Source organism: Rhagoletis pomonella, unplaced genomic scaffold, assembly GCF_013731165.1.
Source record: "Rhagoletis pomonella isolate Grant_MI unplaced genomic scaffold, Rhpom_1.0 Rhpom_scaffold_00011, whole genome shotgun sequence".
Taxonomy (NCBI): domain Eukaryota; kingdom Metazoa; phylum Arthropoda; class Insecta; order Diptera; family Tephritidae; genus Rhagoletis; species Rhagoletis pomonella.
Window position 1 is genome coordinate 28,763,478 of NW_023458565.1, and position 17,892 is coordinate 28,781,369.

The window sequence follows — 17,892 nt, forward strand, 5'->3', positions numbered from 1 at the left end:
ACTATCCAGTATGAGACAAGCCGTCTTCTGTATGGCTAAGATCTCCGCCAGGCGATATGTTGGCTTTATATGAAAGACCTTGGAGTACAGAGCTGAGAAAAAACTTCTTTTTTCATCTTTGAGCCATCGGTGTATCGGTGGCAAATACCATCACACACCGGCAGTAGGTCGCACCCAATCATTCCTAGTTGGGAAATATCTGAGCACATTACAGCATTAAAGTCAACCTTGATTCTGTTACTTCGTCCGCTTTTAATTACCTTTAAGACCCCTGCGGTCCCGTAATTGGTCAGCTTCCACAATTTTGATACCCTTAGCGTAAGGACCCCTTTTGCGGCTACGCCTGTTACGAATACTTGTGGTGACTTCAAGTAAAATATCATGTTCAGCCCTTGTTATTGTTGTTTTTCTAGCGGCTACTCAGCCCTGCCTAGATTGGCTTGCCCCTCATTCGTTGTCGTCAAACTCTTCTAACAGGGTTTGTTCATAAGGACAGAGGTATAAGCTTAGTGGGGTTTAAGGGGCATGCGAAGAGACGTCTAGAGACGTCTAGTGTCGTGAGCTGTCTCTCCGCATGCCGCGAACTTTTTGATCACATCTGTATCTAATCTGTTCAGGTACGAGTTTAGCCTGCTACAGTAGCCAGAGTGAAGTTGGGATATTGCGGTGCGAGCGTCCCGAGGCAAAAAAAAAGCGCTGTCTTGTCCATGTTAGGTGGTTTGGTTCCCAAAACGGCATTCACAGGTATAGAATCGGTGTAAGTTGAGACCGGCTTCCGGCGTTTATGGATTATCGGTATGCTTTCGGGTGCAGTTTGTATAGATGCCTCCTGACGTGCCTTGGCGAGAGCTCTGCTGCAAGCACGTGTCTATTCGGGTGAACGCGTCTGTAGCATCCTACTAGGAACTGCTTACAGAGAATGTTCTTTTCATTGACGGGGAGCATCTGGGCCTCATCGTATAGAGGGTGTTGTGGCGACATCAGAAGGCATCCAGTGGCTGTCCGAAGTGCCGTAATTTGGTAGGTCTATAGCTTTGTCCGCTGCGACCGTGTGGTAGTTTAGAACCGGCCGTCCAATTGCCTTGTATGTTGCTACCAAGGTTTCTTTGTTTTTGTCACCAGGTGCCGCCGGCTAGCGGCTTGCTTTCCACCAGATCAGAGCTTCATAGGTTAGAGTCGGTCGGAGGACTGTCGTGTATATACCGTGAATGATATGTGGTGACCTGCCCCGATCTACTTTGAAATAATTTCGAAGGGCGTTGCCACCTGTTCAAAAGTAAAACACAACCCAGCCAAATGAAATAAGTTTATAGGATATCAAATGAGCCAGTATTAAGAAAGCTTTATTTCGAAAATGGTTTTTAAGAGGGTTGCCATCTGTTTTAAAGTTCAGTGTCATTATCATTAACAATTTAAATGAAATATCTTATATGGAAATGAAATCAGAGAGACATTTAAAGAAACCTTATTTCGAAATAATTTTTGAAGAGAGTTCAGTTGGAAATTTAAAATCAATTAATTTAACAAGTTTAACGAAATATTATTATATGGACGTCAACCGAAAGCGATTAGAGTAAGCTTTATTTTCCAAATGTCTTTGAAGAAGATTGCCACCTGTTTATAAATTCAAAATCAGTTTAATTAACAAGTGCAAAGACATATTTTGAAATAAGTGTCAAACGAGTGAAGTTTAAAAATGCTAGATTTCGTAGTTAGTTTCTGAGAGGGCTGCCACCTGTATGGAACACCAAAATCAATTTAATTGACAAGTTAAACTAAATATTTCTTCTGGCATAAAACGAGAGGGTTTCAAGAGAGCTCCATTTCGGAAATATATTTTAGAAGGTTGCCACCTAATTTGGAGTTAAAAATTTATTAAGATTTACAACTTAAACTATATATTTTAATATGGGTATCAAACGAGAGAGATTTAAGAAAGCTTTATTTCAATATTATTTTTAAAGGGAGCTGCCACCTGTTTAATATTTCGAAATCAATTTAATTGACAAACTCAAGACAGAATTTTTAAAAGGTTATCAAATAAAAGAGGTTTTACGAAATCTATATTTTTTTAGAAATTGCTTTTGACGGGGGTTGCGTCCGACAGAGGAATTTCATTAACAAAGTCAAATAAAATGCTACTTATGAATATTATAAATGCAAAAGCTTGCGAGTGATGTGTGTGTGTGTTTGTTGGTATCCGCTTGTATGAAATTTTGGCATATAGATAGCTTAAAATATATTATGTTTTCTGAAGAGGGATGCCACCTGCTTAAAAAGTTAAATTCAACTTTAAATTATAAGTTCATCGAGATTTTGGAATCTATATGCGAAACAAATGAAATTTATAAAGAGCGTTGTTCCAAAATAAATATTGCAAAATCTCAAGGATGTTCAAGTATAAAATCTTACAAGTTTTTCTCTTTAATTTGACACTCATACTGCTTTTCTACATAGCACTGCATTTTTTAAATAATTTTTTTAATTAAGCATATTTTCTAAATTTCAAAGTCCTTTAAAAAATCCTTACGCCATATAATTGACTGTCACACGGTGTAATAGGCTACTACTTGGTAAGAAACCTTGCATCTCATATTGTATTTCTTAAATAACTCTAAGTAAATCTGCTTCGTTTTTTACGCATATGCAGTTACTACTCACCCTCTCCGTTCGCGCTGCGCTTCTCATCCGCATTCTCCTCATCGCTATCGATGTGCGGAAATGAATTACCCAAACAGAAGAGCGGCAATGCTGGTGAAGTGCTTGCCGAATTTGTTGAGCCCGCAGACATTTTCAATGGTTCCAACGAGGAGCAGCCATTATTGCCACTCACCAACATCCCATTGCCCGAACCGCCCGCGCTTTGGTGATTGCTGTTATGGTTGGTGGTGGTGATGGTGCTGCTGCTGTTGGTGTTGCAACGCAATAGCTCATCGCTGGAGGTGCTTCCGCTACTGCCACAACTCTGTCCGGACGATGTGGAATTCATGCTATCCTGGCGATTTGTTAGGCGTCGCAACATGAATTTATTGTTAAGCACTTTGTTTTTGGTAATCAATTCGCTGCGTCGTAGTGCGCATTTTGGTGAGTTTGTAATCGTGTTGTTGTTGTTGTTGTTGCTGTTGTTGCTGTTGCTGCAGCGCACTAACGTGCTGTTGATATTGATTTTGTTGCCATTATTATTGTTGTTGGCCACATCAGTCGCCAGCGGCATTGCTGTTGTTGCCGTCGTCGTCGTCGTCGTCGCCGTGGCGGTCATTTGCAGCTCATTCAACGAGACCCGCTCGATGCTATGCTCAACGCCCACAAGCAAATGTTGCAGCAATTGCGGTAATTCGTCACTCGTCAACATTTCGAGTGTTAATGCGCTCAGATGTGTTGGTGGGGTTGTTGCTGTTGGCGCTGGTGTTGCGCCAAAGTCAATGCAATAACTGTGTATTTTTGATGCGTCTGCAGCTTCCGTGGCAGTTAAAGTTCCTGTTGCACTTGCATGTAGCGGTTGCTGTTTTTGTTGTAGTTGTACTATGTCGCTTGGGGCACTACGCCAAACTGCAAACAGTTGTGGTGTTTCCGTTTTATTAGCTGGAGGTGAGGGAAGAAGAAGAAAAATTATATGAGAATTGATTTAGGTTACGCAATATTATTTACAAGATGTACAAACATACATAAATATAAGCTATGAGCAGACTAGTCCATATTCCATACGGAAAAACAGATATAAAAATGTGTCAGGGATGACTCGATTTAGGCTTTTAGTTTAATGAATGTCAAAAAGTTTATTAATATAATTAATATAAATGAATAGTAAACGAACAAAGTTTAATTTAATGTAAATATGTGAATGCTGATATGCGCTCGTTGTGATGCGCTGTTCACCGACTCGCACCGACACGTCCGCTCTCAACGAATGTCCACGACTCACTACCCTGTACTTGACAGCTCGGCCTCCCCTGACATTTCGTCCGTCTCGGACGACACACGGCTGTCTTCATCGCTCATGTCGAGTTCTGGACCAAGAGCACGCCATGGCTTCATATGATCGCTGCTTACTACGTTGCAATATCTTCGCTGTGTTACCGTATTGTCTGACAAGTCCTCCACCACATAGCGATCGTAGTTCAAGACCCTTGTTATGACATACGGGCCCTTGAATGCTGGATCCAGCTTGTGCGACTCACCCGTTGCTGTGGGCACGTAGTCTGCGAATACCAAATCGCCCACTTCGTAGTAGCGCGGCTTAGAATGCTTCTCGTCGTAACGCTTCTTCCAGCGCTTCCGCTCCTCGCTTATATTTACCGCTGCCGCTTGCCTCTTCTCATCTACGTTGATTTCAATTGGCTCGATGCTATCGTGTATCGCTTGAACAATTCGGTTCTTGGAAACCTCTCGTGGATTGTAGTTAAAAATAAGTTCATTTGGACAGAACTTCGTTACGCTGTGGCATTGGGAGTTGACTGACCATTGGATTGTCGGCAAGGTCAGGTCCCAATCCTTTTCAGTCTTCGAGCTGCACTTTATTGCGTTAAGTATGGTCTTGTTGACCCGCTCTGCATGGCCATTAGCACGAGGGGTTCTCACGGCCGTCTTCACATGTTGAATCCCGTACTTGCTGACAAAGTCTTGGAATTGCTTCGACGTAAACGCCGTTCCTCGGTCAGAGATGATACGCAAAGGTTGCCCAAAAATCGCCATCGTGTCTTCTAACGCCTTTACCACTGGTTCGGATTTGGTATTACGGGTTGCTTTCAGCACAATGTACTTGCTAAAACTGCAGACAATTACCAATATATGCGCATTGCCTCGTCGGCTCTTGGGGAACGGACCCAAATGGTCTTCGCACGAATTAATATAAGTTTTTACATACCTTCGAACCCGCGGAAACCAGAAGTGTTTCCCGATTCGCTCAACTGTCTTCTCGACTGCAAAATGCCCAACGTCATCATGGCACGCTTTGGTAATGCGCCACCTCAGCGCCTGTGGAATCATCAGCTTCAATTTGGTTTTGACCTTCCGGTATATGCGCCCATCTTCTAGTTGGTAATCTACCTGGATCTGCTTCTCATCATCGCCCTCCGGTGGAAGACCACTTTCCAGTACCTCAGCTATCTTGCTCACCTTTTCGTCTTGGATCTGCATGGCATATATCCAGTCAGTGTTTTCATCAGCTCGTTTAATTCTCATAACACTCTCTGCAACGGTGGTCATCTCATTTGCTGGTTCGACTGGCGCCCTGCTCAGCCCATCCACATGGGACATTTGAGCTCCCGCTCGATGTACACACTTGAAGTCGAATTCCTGGAGCTTAAGCCACCATCTGGCTATACGTGGCTGTAGAAGTGTCGTCACTTTGGTTGAGGCAACCGCGTTGCAATCGGTCACCACCAGAAACGGTCTGCCCAGCAGATAGACTCTGAACCGCTCTAACGTTTCAGCAATCGCTAAGACCTCCAGCTCATGACTCGCGTACTTGGATTCGGCTGCACTGCATTGACGGCTGAAATATTGCACTGGCTTCAGCCCTGCCTCCTCCTGTTGCAGTAGGACTCCTGATAAACCATGGCTGCTTGCATCAGTATGCACCTCATGCGTCTTCTCCGTATCAAACATCACTAGCACTGGATCTCCTGTCAGCGCCTTCTTTAATTCGTCAAACGCCTGTTGCTGCTCTTCATTCCATACGAATGATTCGTCCTTCTTGAGTAAATTGGTCAACGGTTTCGATACCCTACGATAGCCTGGCACGAATCTTCGGAAAAATCCTGTTAATCCAAGAAATTGTCGCACCTGCGTCGCTGTAGTTGGAGTTGGGAACTCCTCCACACATCGAACCTTGTCTAGTCCTGGTCGTATGCCTTCGCCGCTTACGATGTGACCTAGGAAATTAACCTGTGCCGCCATGAATGTGCACTTCGATGGTCGTAATGTTAGACCCGCTTTCCTCACTGCTACCAAGAACTCTTCCAGAACCTCTGTGCCTTCACAATCGGTCGGCGTTGCTATAATCACCTCGTCTACGTAATTAATGATCTTCTCGTGGTGTCTTAACCCTCGGATTAACCACCATTTCCTGGAACACCATGGGTGCGTTAACTAACCCAAACGGCATGACCTTATGTTCGAAGAGACCATCCGGAGTTAAAAATGCTGTATACGGTCGACTGTCTTCTTTCACTGGTATCTGATAGTACCCGGATGTCATATCCAACGTTGTAAACCACTTGTTGCCCCCTAATCGTGCCAGCTGTTCCTCCACAATCGGCATAGGGAACTGCTTCTTAACGGTGACTGCGTTTAAGGCCCTAAAATCGACGCACATTCGATCTTCACCATTCGCCTTCTTCACCAAAACCACTGGAGCCGCATGCGGTGATGAGCTCGGTTGGATGATATCGTGCACTAACAGTTCCTTAATTATCGACGACAGTACCGGCCTTTGTGCCAACGGTACCTGATATCTCTTACCCACTATTGGCTCTTCTGTGGTAACCTTAATATCCATTTCAGTCGTGTTGCATCGGCCTAGACTCCTTAGGTCTTCGGAAAAACAATCGCTAAACTTGACCAACAAATGTTGCACTCCTTCATGATCGACGTCTTTACACAATCTGTTGACTGAAGAGTGGCTATCGGCCGCTTCAATCTTCATTACACCTGAGTCGATGACAACCCTTGCGTCACCCAACATGTCGCGACCCAAAAGTATTTGGTATGGCATGAAACATTCGGGTGCCACCAACAACGACACCTCAACTCTACGACCATCTACCGCTGCCTTGGCCCTTACCTTTTCTCTGGTCTCGACCACTCCACCTCCGAAGCCCGTAAGTCTATGAACCTCGTGTTCACGCTGCACGTCACTCGGAATAACGTTTGTTGCCACCAGCGAATAGTCGCTACCGGTATTTACGAAGGCTGACATCACCTTTCCCCAAACCTCAACTGTCTTCATAAACGATGGTGGTATTGTATACGGCTCAGCTAAACTTGCCACGGTACTCTTACTTACGTTGCATGCCTTTGCCTCATGCCCCATTTTATTACACTTACTACATCTAGGTCTTCGTGATGGTTGGGGGCACTTCGCTGCTATATGCCCCACCTCGTTGCAGTTGAAACAGCGTACGGCCTTTCGCACTTGGGCCTCACCTGCTTCCGACTGTCTCTGTTGTTGTTGCTGTTGTGCGTTGAACGTTGGCTTAACCCCGACTGAGGTTGCTGATAAACCTTCGATAGCTTTCAACAAATCGTTGCATGTCTTCAAATTGATGGCTAATAAAGTTCGTGACAAATTCGCATCGTTGAGTCCTCCAATGATGTACGAATTGATTGATGCTTGGTCCATATTTGCTCTGCGACCCATGTTGAGCATATTGTAGTAATAGTCTTTCATTGACTCGTTATGCTTCCTCTTGCGCCTGTCCATCTCACGGTGTACCTCAGCCACATTAACTTCGCTCGGAAAGTCGGCCTTCAATGCCCCAACAAATAGTGGCCAAGAACTGAACGGGGGTTGAGCATCCGCCCAGTCAGCCGCTACACCCTTTAGCTTATGTTGTGAAGCGAATAGAATCTCGTCCTCGCTCCACAAATAAATTAATCGCAATTGTTCAATTTTGTTGATAAACTGCTCTGCTGTTAAATTTCCCTTTAGTGGATTGAATTCCGGCTAAATACCGATGATTTCCCTCATGGTATGCCTCGTTGCTACATTTGATGAAATTGTTGGTATTGCTCCTACTACCCCGTGACTCAATCGCCCGTTGACAGGAGTCGATGAGCCCATAGTAGCTCCTCTCCACTCTGCGTTCGATGGTTGCTGTGTTTCTGTAACTACGCTATATGTTGACGGAACTATATTACATGTTGCTGCTGCTGCTATAAAAGTTGCCTGATGTGTATTGTATGAGGCTGGCAGTATGTTGCATGTTGTGTTGTACGAAGATTCGTTAAATGTTGCGCCAAAATTGGTTGGCATTCCGCTACATGTTGTACTGAAGTTCACTAGTGCTCCGCTACATGTTGCGCCGGAGTTTGCTGGTGCTGCGACACATGTTGCGCCGGAGTTTGCTGGCGCTCCGCTAAATGTTGCGCCGGAGTTTGCCGGTGCTCCGCTAAATGTTGCGCCGGAGTTTGCTGGTGCTCCGCTAAATGTTGCGCCGGAGTTTGCTGGTACTACCTTGTATGGTGCTTGCTGCACTTGTACCACTTGCACAGCTGCTAACTGACTTACCGTCTGAGCCATATTAGCTACTACATCGCGTAATTCCTTGAATTGCTGTTGCCAGCCTGCATCAGTTGCCTGAAATTCTTCCATCTCTTCCTGGTCCACTTCATCTGCCTCGTAGACCTCCATCAGCCTGGCAATTTTATGCGTCTTATTGCCCGAGACTGATAGCCCTTGCTGTTGTAACAGCCGGTTGAGCTGCTCCACCTTGAGTGTCGAAAATTTAATTTTACTAGAAATTACTGCGCCTTTATCCTGCTCCATTGCAGCTTCTTGCGTTAAATTATACGGAGTAAAATCAAAAAACCGTCCTCACTCGTCGCTTGCTAAAACCTCTTTTTTTTTCCTTAGCTAGATTTCAACTGACGCCTTTGCGTCGCTCAATTTCACCATCGGTTTTTCCCCGTTACCTTGTAGGAAAAATGTACGGAAGCTGTCGGTTGTGCTGCGATATGACTAAATCACAACACAAAGCTTGCATATGTTTACGGCTGCCCTCAGATGCTGCAATGACGGTGCAACATAGCAGAAAAAAACTTATCCGGAAAGCTGACGGTTGCGCTGCGATACAATTAAATCACAGCACAAAGCTTTAAAACTTATTCTCGCAGGGATGACTGCTGTGAGCATCTGTCGCTCCTATCCCTCTCTTGTGTTTTCGGCTGCTCTTAGCTGTTGCAATGTCTGTGCAACAACGTAGCAGAATAGCAAATAAAATTTGGTGGTGGTTTTCGTTGGCAAATTCTCAGATAACTAGAATTCGTTGAATTCATGTAAAATCACGATTACTGGTGTCGTTGCGACTGCGTATTCTTATTAACTCGCGCAACTGAGCTCTGCTACGGCGCGACAAAACTTTGTATTTGCGTTTGGTTGCTGCGGACTGAGTTCACTATCGATTCGTTGGATTTTAAAATTTTCGCAACTGAAATTTGCGGCTGCACGTTCGTTTTCGTGGAAGTTTGTTCGCGATCCACTTCTGATGCTGTCAGGGATGACTCGATTTAGGCTTTTAGTTTAATGAATGTCAAAAAATTTATTAATATAATTAATATAAATGAATAGTAAACGAACAAAGTTTAATTTAATGTAAATATGTGAATGCTGATATGCGCTCGTTGTGATGCGCTGTTCACCGACTCGCACCGACACGTCCGCTCTCAACGAATGTCCACGACTCACTACCCTGTACTTGACAAATGATACCCAAATGGAAAATGGTGTTCGATCAGAGTTTCATTGCCTGGCACTTGGAATGAGGAGATTCTTTAAAACAACTGAATACTACAAAATGTTTTTAGCAGCAATTCTAGCGGTGAGAAAGACAGTGGGCCTACAAAGGAAGGCAAACTATCTCCGTTGCCCACTGAAAAGAAGGCGTATATATACTAGCTTATATCCGCGGGCTTCACCCCACGTTTTTATACAAACAAGAAAAATTATTTGATGGTGCTATATTTTATTTCTGTGCCCATTTTGTTACAGCTCTATATTTTTTAAGTTCGTTAAGGTATTTGGGCCGTTTAAAACTACGAACTTATAAAATATCGTCTGCACGCTAGGCATACGAAAGATATCAATCCCTCTAAGTTTGCCTTAAAATCGTTCCAGGAATACGCCGCGTGAACGTGTAATCTTCTGACAGGTGCCACTGTGGGTTCTAATATTTCCAACTCAAATTCAGTAACCTGGCTTTGATAAAATACCACTTCTTAGTGCTTTTCCATTAACTGAAATTTTTTCTGTCAGTACGGCACTGATAAAATAAATCTCCATAACAAATTTAAAATACTTCCAAAGATTTTCTATCCTTCCAGAGGTATGTATTAAGAAAGTTTTAGTATGTATGGTAGGCAACATGCCTCCTTTTTGAATACCTCACATTTTTTCCATAGCCAATGGATAACTTTTATATACATTACAACATACCAAGTTTCAGTATCCTTCCACAAACACTTCCAGGGATATGTGGTAAAAAAAAACGTCAATTTGTGAGGGGAAGTGTCACGCCTCCTTTTCTTATAACCTTAATTTTCTTCCATGAGTTTGGAATTGATTTTATATATCCAAATACCAAGTCCCAGTACTCTACCATGAACGCCTCTAAAGATATGCAGTATAAAATAGTAAATCTGTACGAGATGTACCACGCCCGACCTCGACGCTATAACTCTAAGGGAAAAAACCTTTGAAGTAAGGGAAGGGACCAAATATCTAAGTCTCATACTTGATAGGAAACTAAACTGGGGCCGAATATTGCAGATAGAGTACGCAAAGCAACAGTAGCACTATATTCTTGCAGCAGGTCAATAGGAAAAAGATTGTGGATGGAGCCCAAAATAATACACTGGCTATACACAGCGGTAGTTAGGACAATTCTCCATCACGGCATAGTGGTATGATGGGACACCCTTGGGAAAGGGGTAAACTTTAAAAAGATGGATAAGGTCCAAAGGCTCGCGTCCACACTCATAACTGGCGCAATGAGAACAACACCATCCAAGGCACTGTATGCCCTACTGAACTTTCTTAAGTAAGAATAGCCTAAATAAGTGGTCAAACACTAGTTATGGTCATGGTAGAATATTAACGGAGTTTTCGGAGCTTCGCAGATCGGTGGACTACACCCTTCCGAACTCTGATCCCACTACAGCGCTTACGACCATCCTACCCTTAAGGGAAGAGTGGAAACGAGACGCTCTAAAGAGAGGCGAGTCCATCCATGTATGCACAGATGGGTTAAAGCTCGAGGGGAGAGTTGGTGGGGGTGTATACTCCGAACACCTGAAAATCTCCCATAGCTTCATCTTCCAGACCACTGTAGCGTCTTTCAGGCGAAACTGATAGCAATCGACTGAGCCACAAAACTGGTTAAGTGTGATATGATATCCCAAGCTGATATCTACATCTTCACTGACAGCCAGGTGGCTCTCCCTTACGAAGATGTCGACAACCTGCATGGTAGCCATGAAATGCCGCACATCTCTTAACGAGATGGCTGAGTCATTTCGCCCAAAGGTGATATGGGTTCCGGGACCCTGCGACATTGAAGGGAACTGCAAGGCCGATGAACTGGCGCGACGTGGCACCAAACTCCCTATTGAGGACATACACGATGAAATAGGAATACCCTTACAAGCTACTTATCTCCGAGAGGTTCACTAATGTAGCGAACAGAAGATGGCACGACGAAATCACCTGTGGAACTGCCAGGAAACTATGGCCAACGCTCAGGCTAAACGCATTGGTCGAGTGTTCGAGAGAAAGATTTTGCGGAAGATTTACGGGCTTTTACGCGTTGGCGATGGCGAGACTCGCAGACGATAAAACGATGAGCTGTATGAGCTTTACAACGACATGGACATAGTGCAGCGAATTAAAATACAGCGGCTCCGCTGGCTTGGTCATGTCGTTCGAATGGACACCGACGCTCCAGCTCTGAAAGTATTCAACTCGTAACCCGCTGGTGGTAGCAGAGGAAGAGGAAGGTCCCACTGCAATTGAGAGACCAAGTGGAGAAGGACTTGGCTTCACTTAGCGTTTCCAATTGGCGTCAGTTGGCACAGAAAAGAAACGACTGGCGTGCTTTGCTGAACTCGGCCAAAATCGCTTAGGCGGTTACAGCACCAAATAAGAAGAAGAAGAAATGAAAATTTAATATCAAAGATTAGAACAAGATCATTAATTTCGATAATCGGCTGCAAATTACAATTAGAGATGCTGTATCGAGTTTTTAATAAATTACGTGATTTCGAAAATGAGACATATTTAAAAGCTCTTTTTAATATTCAAAAAAAGATGTGAACTCAAGCACCACCAATATAAATAATACAGCTCCGATTGGAGTTTCATTAAGTCAGCGGCGTTCTTAATAACTGAAAATAAATTTTGAAATCATGTGAGTACAAAAGAAAATTAGGGAAAGAGCAATAAGAGCCAATGTCGTTAATGAACAAAATTAAAGCAATGAACCTAGAATGCTAACTTGTGGAAAACCTGAAGTAGCAATAAAAGGTTCTGATTGAGCATCATCCACAGTAACAACACAACGCTTCCGATTAGGGTAAGACTTAAGCCATTGCAAAAAAATGAATGCAAACCTATAGAACATCATGTGAAGACCCTTTCTTTAATTCCACGTACCAAATAAAGACATTCACGGATATTAAAAATAAAAACAATTCCATTTTTTTAAATCTCAAAAAATTGGACAACAGTTTGTCTTTGACCATCTACATATAAGCCAGCCAGTTTATGTATTTATGTGAATAAGTTTCAATAATATGTAAATTTATGAGATTTCAAGTAAAAAACGTTGTAGAATTTCTGTAATTTTTTTATATAAATTTTTTTTTTTTCAAACCCAGTCAACGACCTCTGACAGTTTGTTTAAATTTTTGAACTCTTCAAAGGTATCTTTATTTCACACGTAGAACAAGGGGTTTTTGAATGTGGATGTTCTTAAGGACCATCCTAATATGTAGTTGTGCCACTTACCACTTTTAACACACAAGTATAGATCGCCTGGACGCACTAAGGCATTATCAAGTGAACCCAAGTGTAAGATAACTTCGCCAGTTGGAGTGGTAAGTGGCCATCCTTTGCGCCACAGAACATTCTGAAAGAAGAAAAAATTCAGGAAATATGATTAGAGAATGAAAATACAAATTAGTTACTGCTTTAGTATAAAAAAAACTAATCTTTAATTTTGTTTCCTCTTTGAACCTCCTACTTACGACCACTTCCTTATTCTACATTATATTTATTATTAATTTTTTTTTTAAATTACTGCATTTCTACAAATGTTTGTGTGCCTAATGTACTGCATACATACGTACATATGTACATATATATGTAACAGGTACATATATACATATTGCTATACATTTGAACATATGTTGTAGCTGCCAATTTTCACTTGATTTTTCGTTGATATTCATTAAACCTGACCGCCAATGGCAAGAATGCATGCAACACAAACCAACCATTTTCCGTTTGCCCCCAAAAAATACGGAAACACTGCCGACATAATCGAATAAGCGAAAAAATTATAAACTTTTCAATGCGCCAAAATTGAGTAACAACGAATAAGTTTTATGTTTTTTTTTAAACATACATACATATACGAGGAGTATGTCATAGCCGAGCGTAGATAGATTTTTTTTACATCATATGCCGAAAAATTTGAATAGATTACATATTACGACGTCGTCGACGGCAGCGACGAAGAGGACAACGCAGGGGGCGAAAGAAAAAAGCCAGCACGTCAATGGTGAAGAGTGAGAGTATCGAAATGCTTAGAAATAGCAGTAAAAAACACCGGCAGCTAACAACAATTGCATGGCTTAGCTTTATGACCGGTAAGAAAAAGCGTTTGATTGGCGCCGGGGTGCAGACAGGAGCAGCGTAAAGCCGAGTAGAGTGGAGTAAAGTGGCGTCTAAATAAAAGCATATGCCAGGGTGGTGGCGGCAGTATTGGTTGTGGAAAAAATGGGGAAAAAGTTAAAATGCCATGAAGCAACTAACTTTCGTCGACAGTTGAAATTATGGTAACAACACCCGCAAGTGTAAAAAAAAAATTGGTTTATTTTTGAAAGATTTTTGTTTTCATCATTTGTTTTTTTTTGCGATTTTCCTAGACGTTTAACGTTCAAAGCGTTGTATTAAAAATAGTGCAACAACGAAGTTATTGGGGTAATATAAAACTATTAGTATGTATGGGTATTCATAGATTAGGGTGATCCAAAAAAAAGTAAGTAAGTCAGAATTTTACTGCTCACCCCTAGTAATGTTCTACACTCTTGGTTTTCTATTTGACATCAAAAAATATTTAGAGCTCGTACATACATAGATTAGGGTGATAAAAAAAAAAAAGTTGAGCCGGAAATTTAATGCTCCCCCTCCTCGGTTTGTTCTACATATATCGAAAAAATACACAATTTTTTCTGTTTGCAATCAAACAAATTTTTAGAGATGGTACATACATTAGGGTTGTAAAAAAAAAAATTAAAGTCGGAATTAATTAACTAATTAATACTCTCCCCCACTCCTAGGTTTGTTCTATACCGAAAAAATATACACTCCTTTTTTGTTTGAAATCAAAAATATTTAGAAGCTGTACATAAATTAGGGTGGTCCAAAAAGTAGAGTTGGCGATTTAATTCTCTCCATCTAGGATTCTTCCATATCGAAAAAATGTACCGTATTTATTTGCTTTAAATCAAAAAAGAATTTTAGAGATCGTACATAGATTAGGGTGGGAAAAAATCTAAAATACAATTTTTTTTTTTTGAGAAATGGCAATCGGCAAATACTGTTGAAAATTTTATTTTCAGGGACTACGAAAAATTGTTCTTTTCCCATATAAAATCACAGGGAAACTTTGAGCGCTTTAAATGAAAACTAAATATTTTTTGATTGAATAAAAAAAGCAGAGGTATATTTTATTTCGATATCAAGCAATTTTAGGGAGTGGGAGCTGTGAACTTAACTTTTTTCCCCATGCATTTTTGGACCACGCTAATGTGGGAATGCATGTATGTATGTACATTTGATACTAAACGCACGACTGTCTGCGCGTCTGTATGAACGTTTTTGCAAGCCTGCGCGTCCGTCTGCGCTCTCCTGTCGGCTGTTCATCCATAACCATTATGTGATGTAAAATTACAGATAAATCATGCAAGTCAAACTTTAGCAATTTTGCTAATTTTAGTTATTATTACAACAACCAAAAAAAAAAAAAAGAAACCACCAAAAAGTGATAAAAAAATCGAGGAGAGGAAACTAAAACAAAATAGGAGAGCCTAAATGCAACGGCGAAAAATTTCACCCCCAAGGGAATGTGAAATCAAAAATTTAACAAATTTTGAATTTGGCGGCTGAGGCAACCAGCGCTTCATGCAACCAGCGAGCGCTTAAGCAACCAACCGACCAGCCGATTAATAAACGGTGCAACGCAACAAACAAAAAGGCTAAATAAAACGCGGTTAGGCGGCACAGGCGCGCGGCTTGCAGACTCTCAGACCACATCAAATCAAAAGTGTGGTGAACTGCTGGCTGCAATATTTTTTTTCTTTTCTTCTAATTTGAAAATTTTCGTATGGTAGCGGACAGTAAAGAAAAATTTCCAATGCTTTTGGGGTGTTCAATTTGCACATCATATGCAGCGTAGATTGGCGTACGCGTGCGCGCGCGCTTTGTTGGAGGACGCAATGCGCACTGCGCGCGTGTGCGCGCTGCACTTCAACGTCGATTATGAATTGTTGGCGCTGACATGTTCAACATTCAACACCAAATTCATTGCTAAAAGCTAACTTTAAAATAAAAAATATGCATTGCATGCCGAGTGCAACAAAAATACGCAAAGCGCTAGAGTGCGCAGACGGGAGGGTTCCACAATAAAAATATAAAAATTTAAATGAACTATGCTAAATAGTGGCAACCATGTCGTGCCAACGCGCCGATACGCGCGCGCACTAATATGCATACATATAAATATATTTGAACAAACATATCTACATATGTGTAGCCAATTAAATGAAAAGGCCAAAATGGCAAATTCACATGCAGCGCGCGTAATAAAATTACAAAAAAAAATAATAATAATGAAATTAAAGCATCAAAAATCCTTATACCGCGCGTCACAGCAAAACCGTGCGCCTTCCGATACCTCTGCTGCCTGCGGTCTAATATATACACAAGACGCGACATACCCAATTCGTGGGTTGTCTATCCGTTTGCGATTCACAGTTTGTACGACGGACCGTTCGCTCGCCCTGCCGCCCGCACGCGCGCTCGACTTAGCAGCGGCGCGTCCGATTGCGCCAGCGCGACCACCCAACTAGCGCATAAATCAATTCAAGCTAGTGAACCGAACACCAAACACCGAACACTAAAACATGACAATAACCAAAAAAAATAAAAAAAAACACCGAGAACAACAATAATAAAAACAACATGCATGATCGAAAAACGATCAAAAATGTGTCTCACCATAAAGGCACTGCACAGTACATTGGTGGTGGTGGTGCTGGTGGTCTTGGTGCTGCGGTGCTGTGGACACAATCGATCGATCGAACGTTCGATCGTTCATTTCGCGCGCGAATACACAATGAATTTATTCAAATTGAAAATGATCAATTTTGTCATCTGATCATTTGATCGGCGCCGATTGGCAAAAACCATTGCGCATATCAGCCTATCCCTAATCGAAGGCAACAAATAAATATTAGTACATTAGTAGTATTGATCAACGCTGCCACACAGCGTGTGCGAAATTTGCACGCGATCACCAAAACCTACTATACGAGTATATATGGGCATCTTTAACAGCTTGCCAGTGAACGATCGAGATCGCCAGCGTTGCGCATGAACGCACCTCAACGGCAGCGCGTCTCCCGCCGTGCGCGTTACTCACTGTGCGCTCGATTTTCGCATATACACAAATAAATATTCTCATAGTCTATATTTGCGAGTTTTTGTTTTTTAGAGGCCCCATCAAAAGAAAAACAAGTAGAAAATTTCAATTGTGTTTGCATAGATACCAATTTGTTTGGCGCTAATTTCGTAATGCGTTCGCTTTATGTCTGATACAGTTTTTGGTTTTTTGTTGATTGTTTTTGCTACATTTTCGCCATTTGTTAAATCGATTCTAGTGCAATTTTTTGTCATTGACCCAAAATGCGAATTCATTGAGTGTGCGGTTGACGTGCCCGTATATAAATATCTACGTGGCTACAAAAGTAGATTGTCTACATAGATACATAGATAGCAGGGGAGCAGTTGTAGAAATATTCTTTCATTGATCAATGAAGCCGTTCGGCATACAAATCGTTCAAAGTCAGGTCCCACTATTTATTTTTATTTTGTTTTAATTGTTTCGGAATTTTTTTTTTTTGGGAAAAAACCTTATTTGTTTCCCCACTGGCGACATATTTCCGTTTTGCATTTGACTGCCTAGCCTTTTCAATGCGTGGCAATAAATTGTATTGAATTCTTGGCCGATGGCGTCAAGCTTAATTTGTTTAATGCCATTTGTAGTCTTTTATTTCGGTTCACCGGAAGTGTTGTGGGTAGAAGCGTCGAACGGTGTAAAAAAAACAAGTAGCGTGGAAATTTTAAGGAGCAATTAAATGATTCATAAGAGTTGTCAATTCCATTATTTGACTTTATTTATTTGTGTTTTGTCCAACGTTTAACTCTTCCACTCATCGATTTTTTTTCAATCAAGAAGATTATTCAGACCATTCCCGATTCTCATCTTATTTAACTCTACAATCGTTCGCCGTGCCACCCTTCTTTGCGAAGTTATGCCAATTGAACATCGCGAATACCTTTGGTATTCTCCTTGTGTTCACAGGAGGTACCTTTTCTTATCCTCGATAACCACTAGACCAACGTCCTCTTTCGCTTCTTTTTCTAAACTGGAAAATAGTTCGCTGACGCCCCAAAGTCACCGGCCGCCGAATGAAATATCATCAGCACCATGCGTTTGTTTGCTGTTTATAGTGCCGCTGCGATTCAGATTAGCAATTCGTATTACGATTTCCAGCATCAGAAAAGTTGCACAACAGCTATTACTCCTTTTCCGGTTTTCTACACCCGCTCGAATTGCTTGACGAGCCACATCCATCTGCCTCCCTAACCGGAGAACAGCCTCATCGTGTTGC

General features: G+C 41.9%; 1 protein-coding gene across 1 annotated transcript in view; it reads right to left on the reverse strand.

Annotated features, from left to right (window-relative positions):
* Window positions 1-17,892, reverse strand: part of LOC118746960 — a 463,693-nt gene that overhangs the window by 89,487 nt on the left and 356,314 nt on the right. Inside the window, exons 4-5 of the mRNA XM_036480954.1 lie at window positions 12,722-12,842; window positions 2,662-3,582 (exon numbers count right to left, since the gene is read on the reverse strand). Of these exons, the coding sequence (XP_036336847.1) occupies window positions 2,662-3,582; window positions 12,722-12,842 (1,042 nt within the window). The remainder of the gene's footprint in view (window positions 1-2,661; window positions 3,583-12,721; window positions 12,843-17,892) is intronic.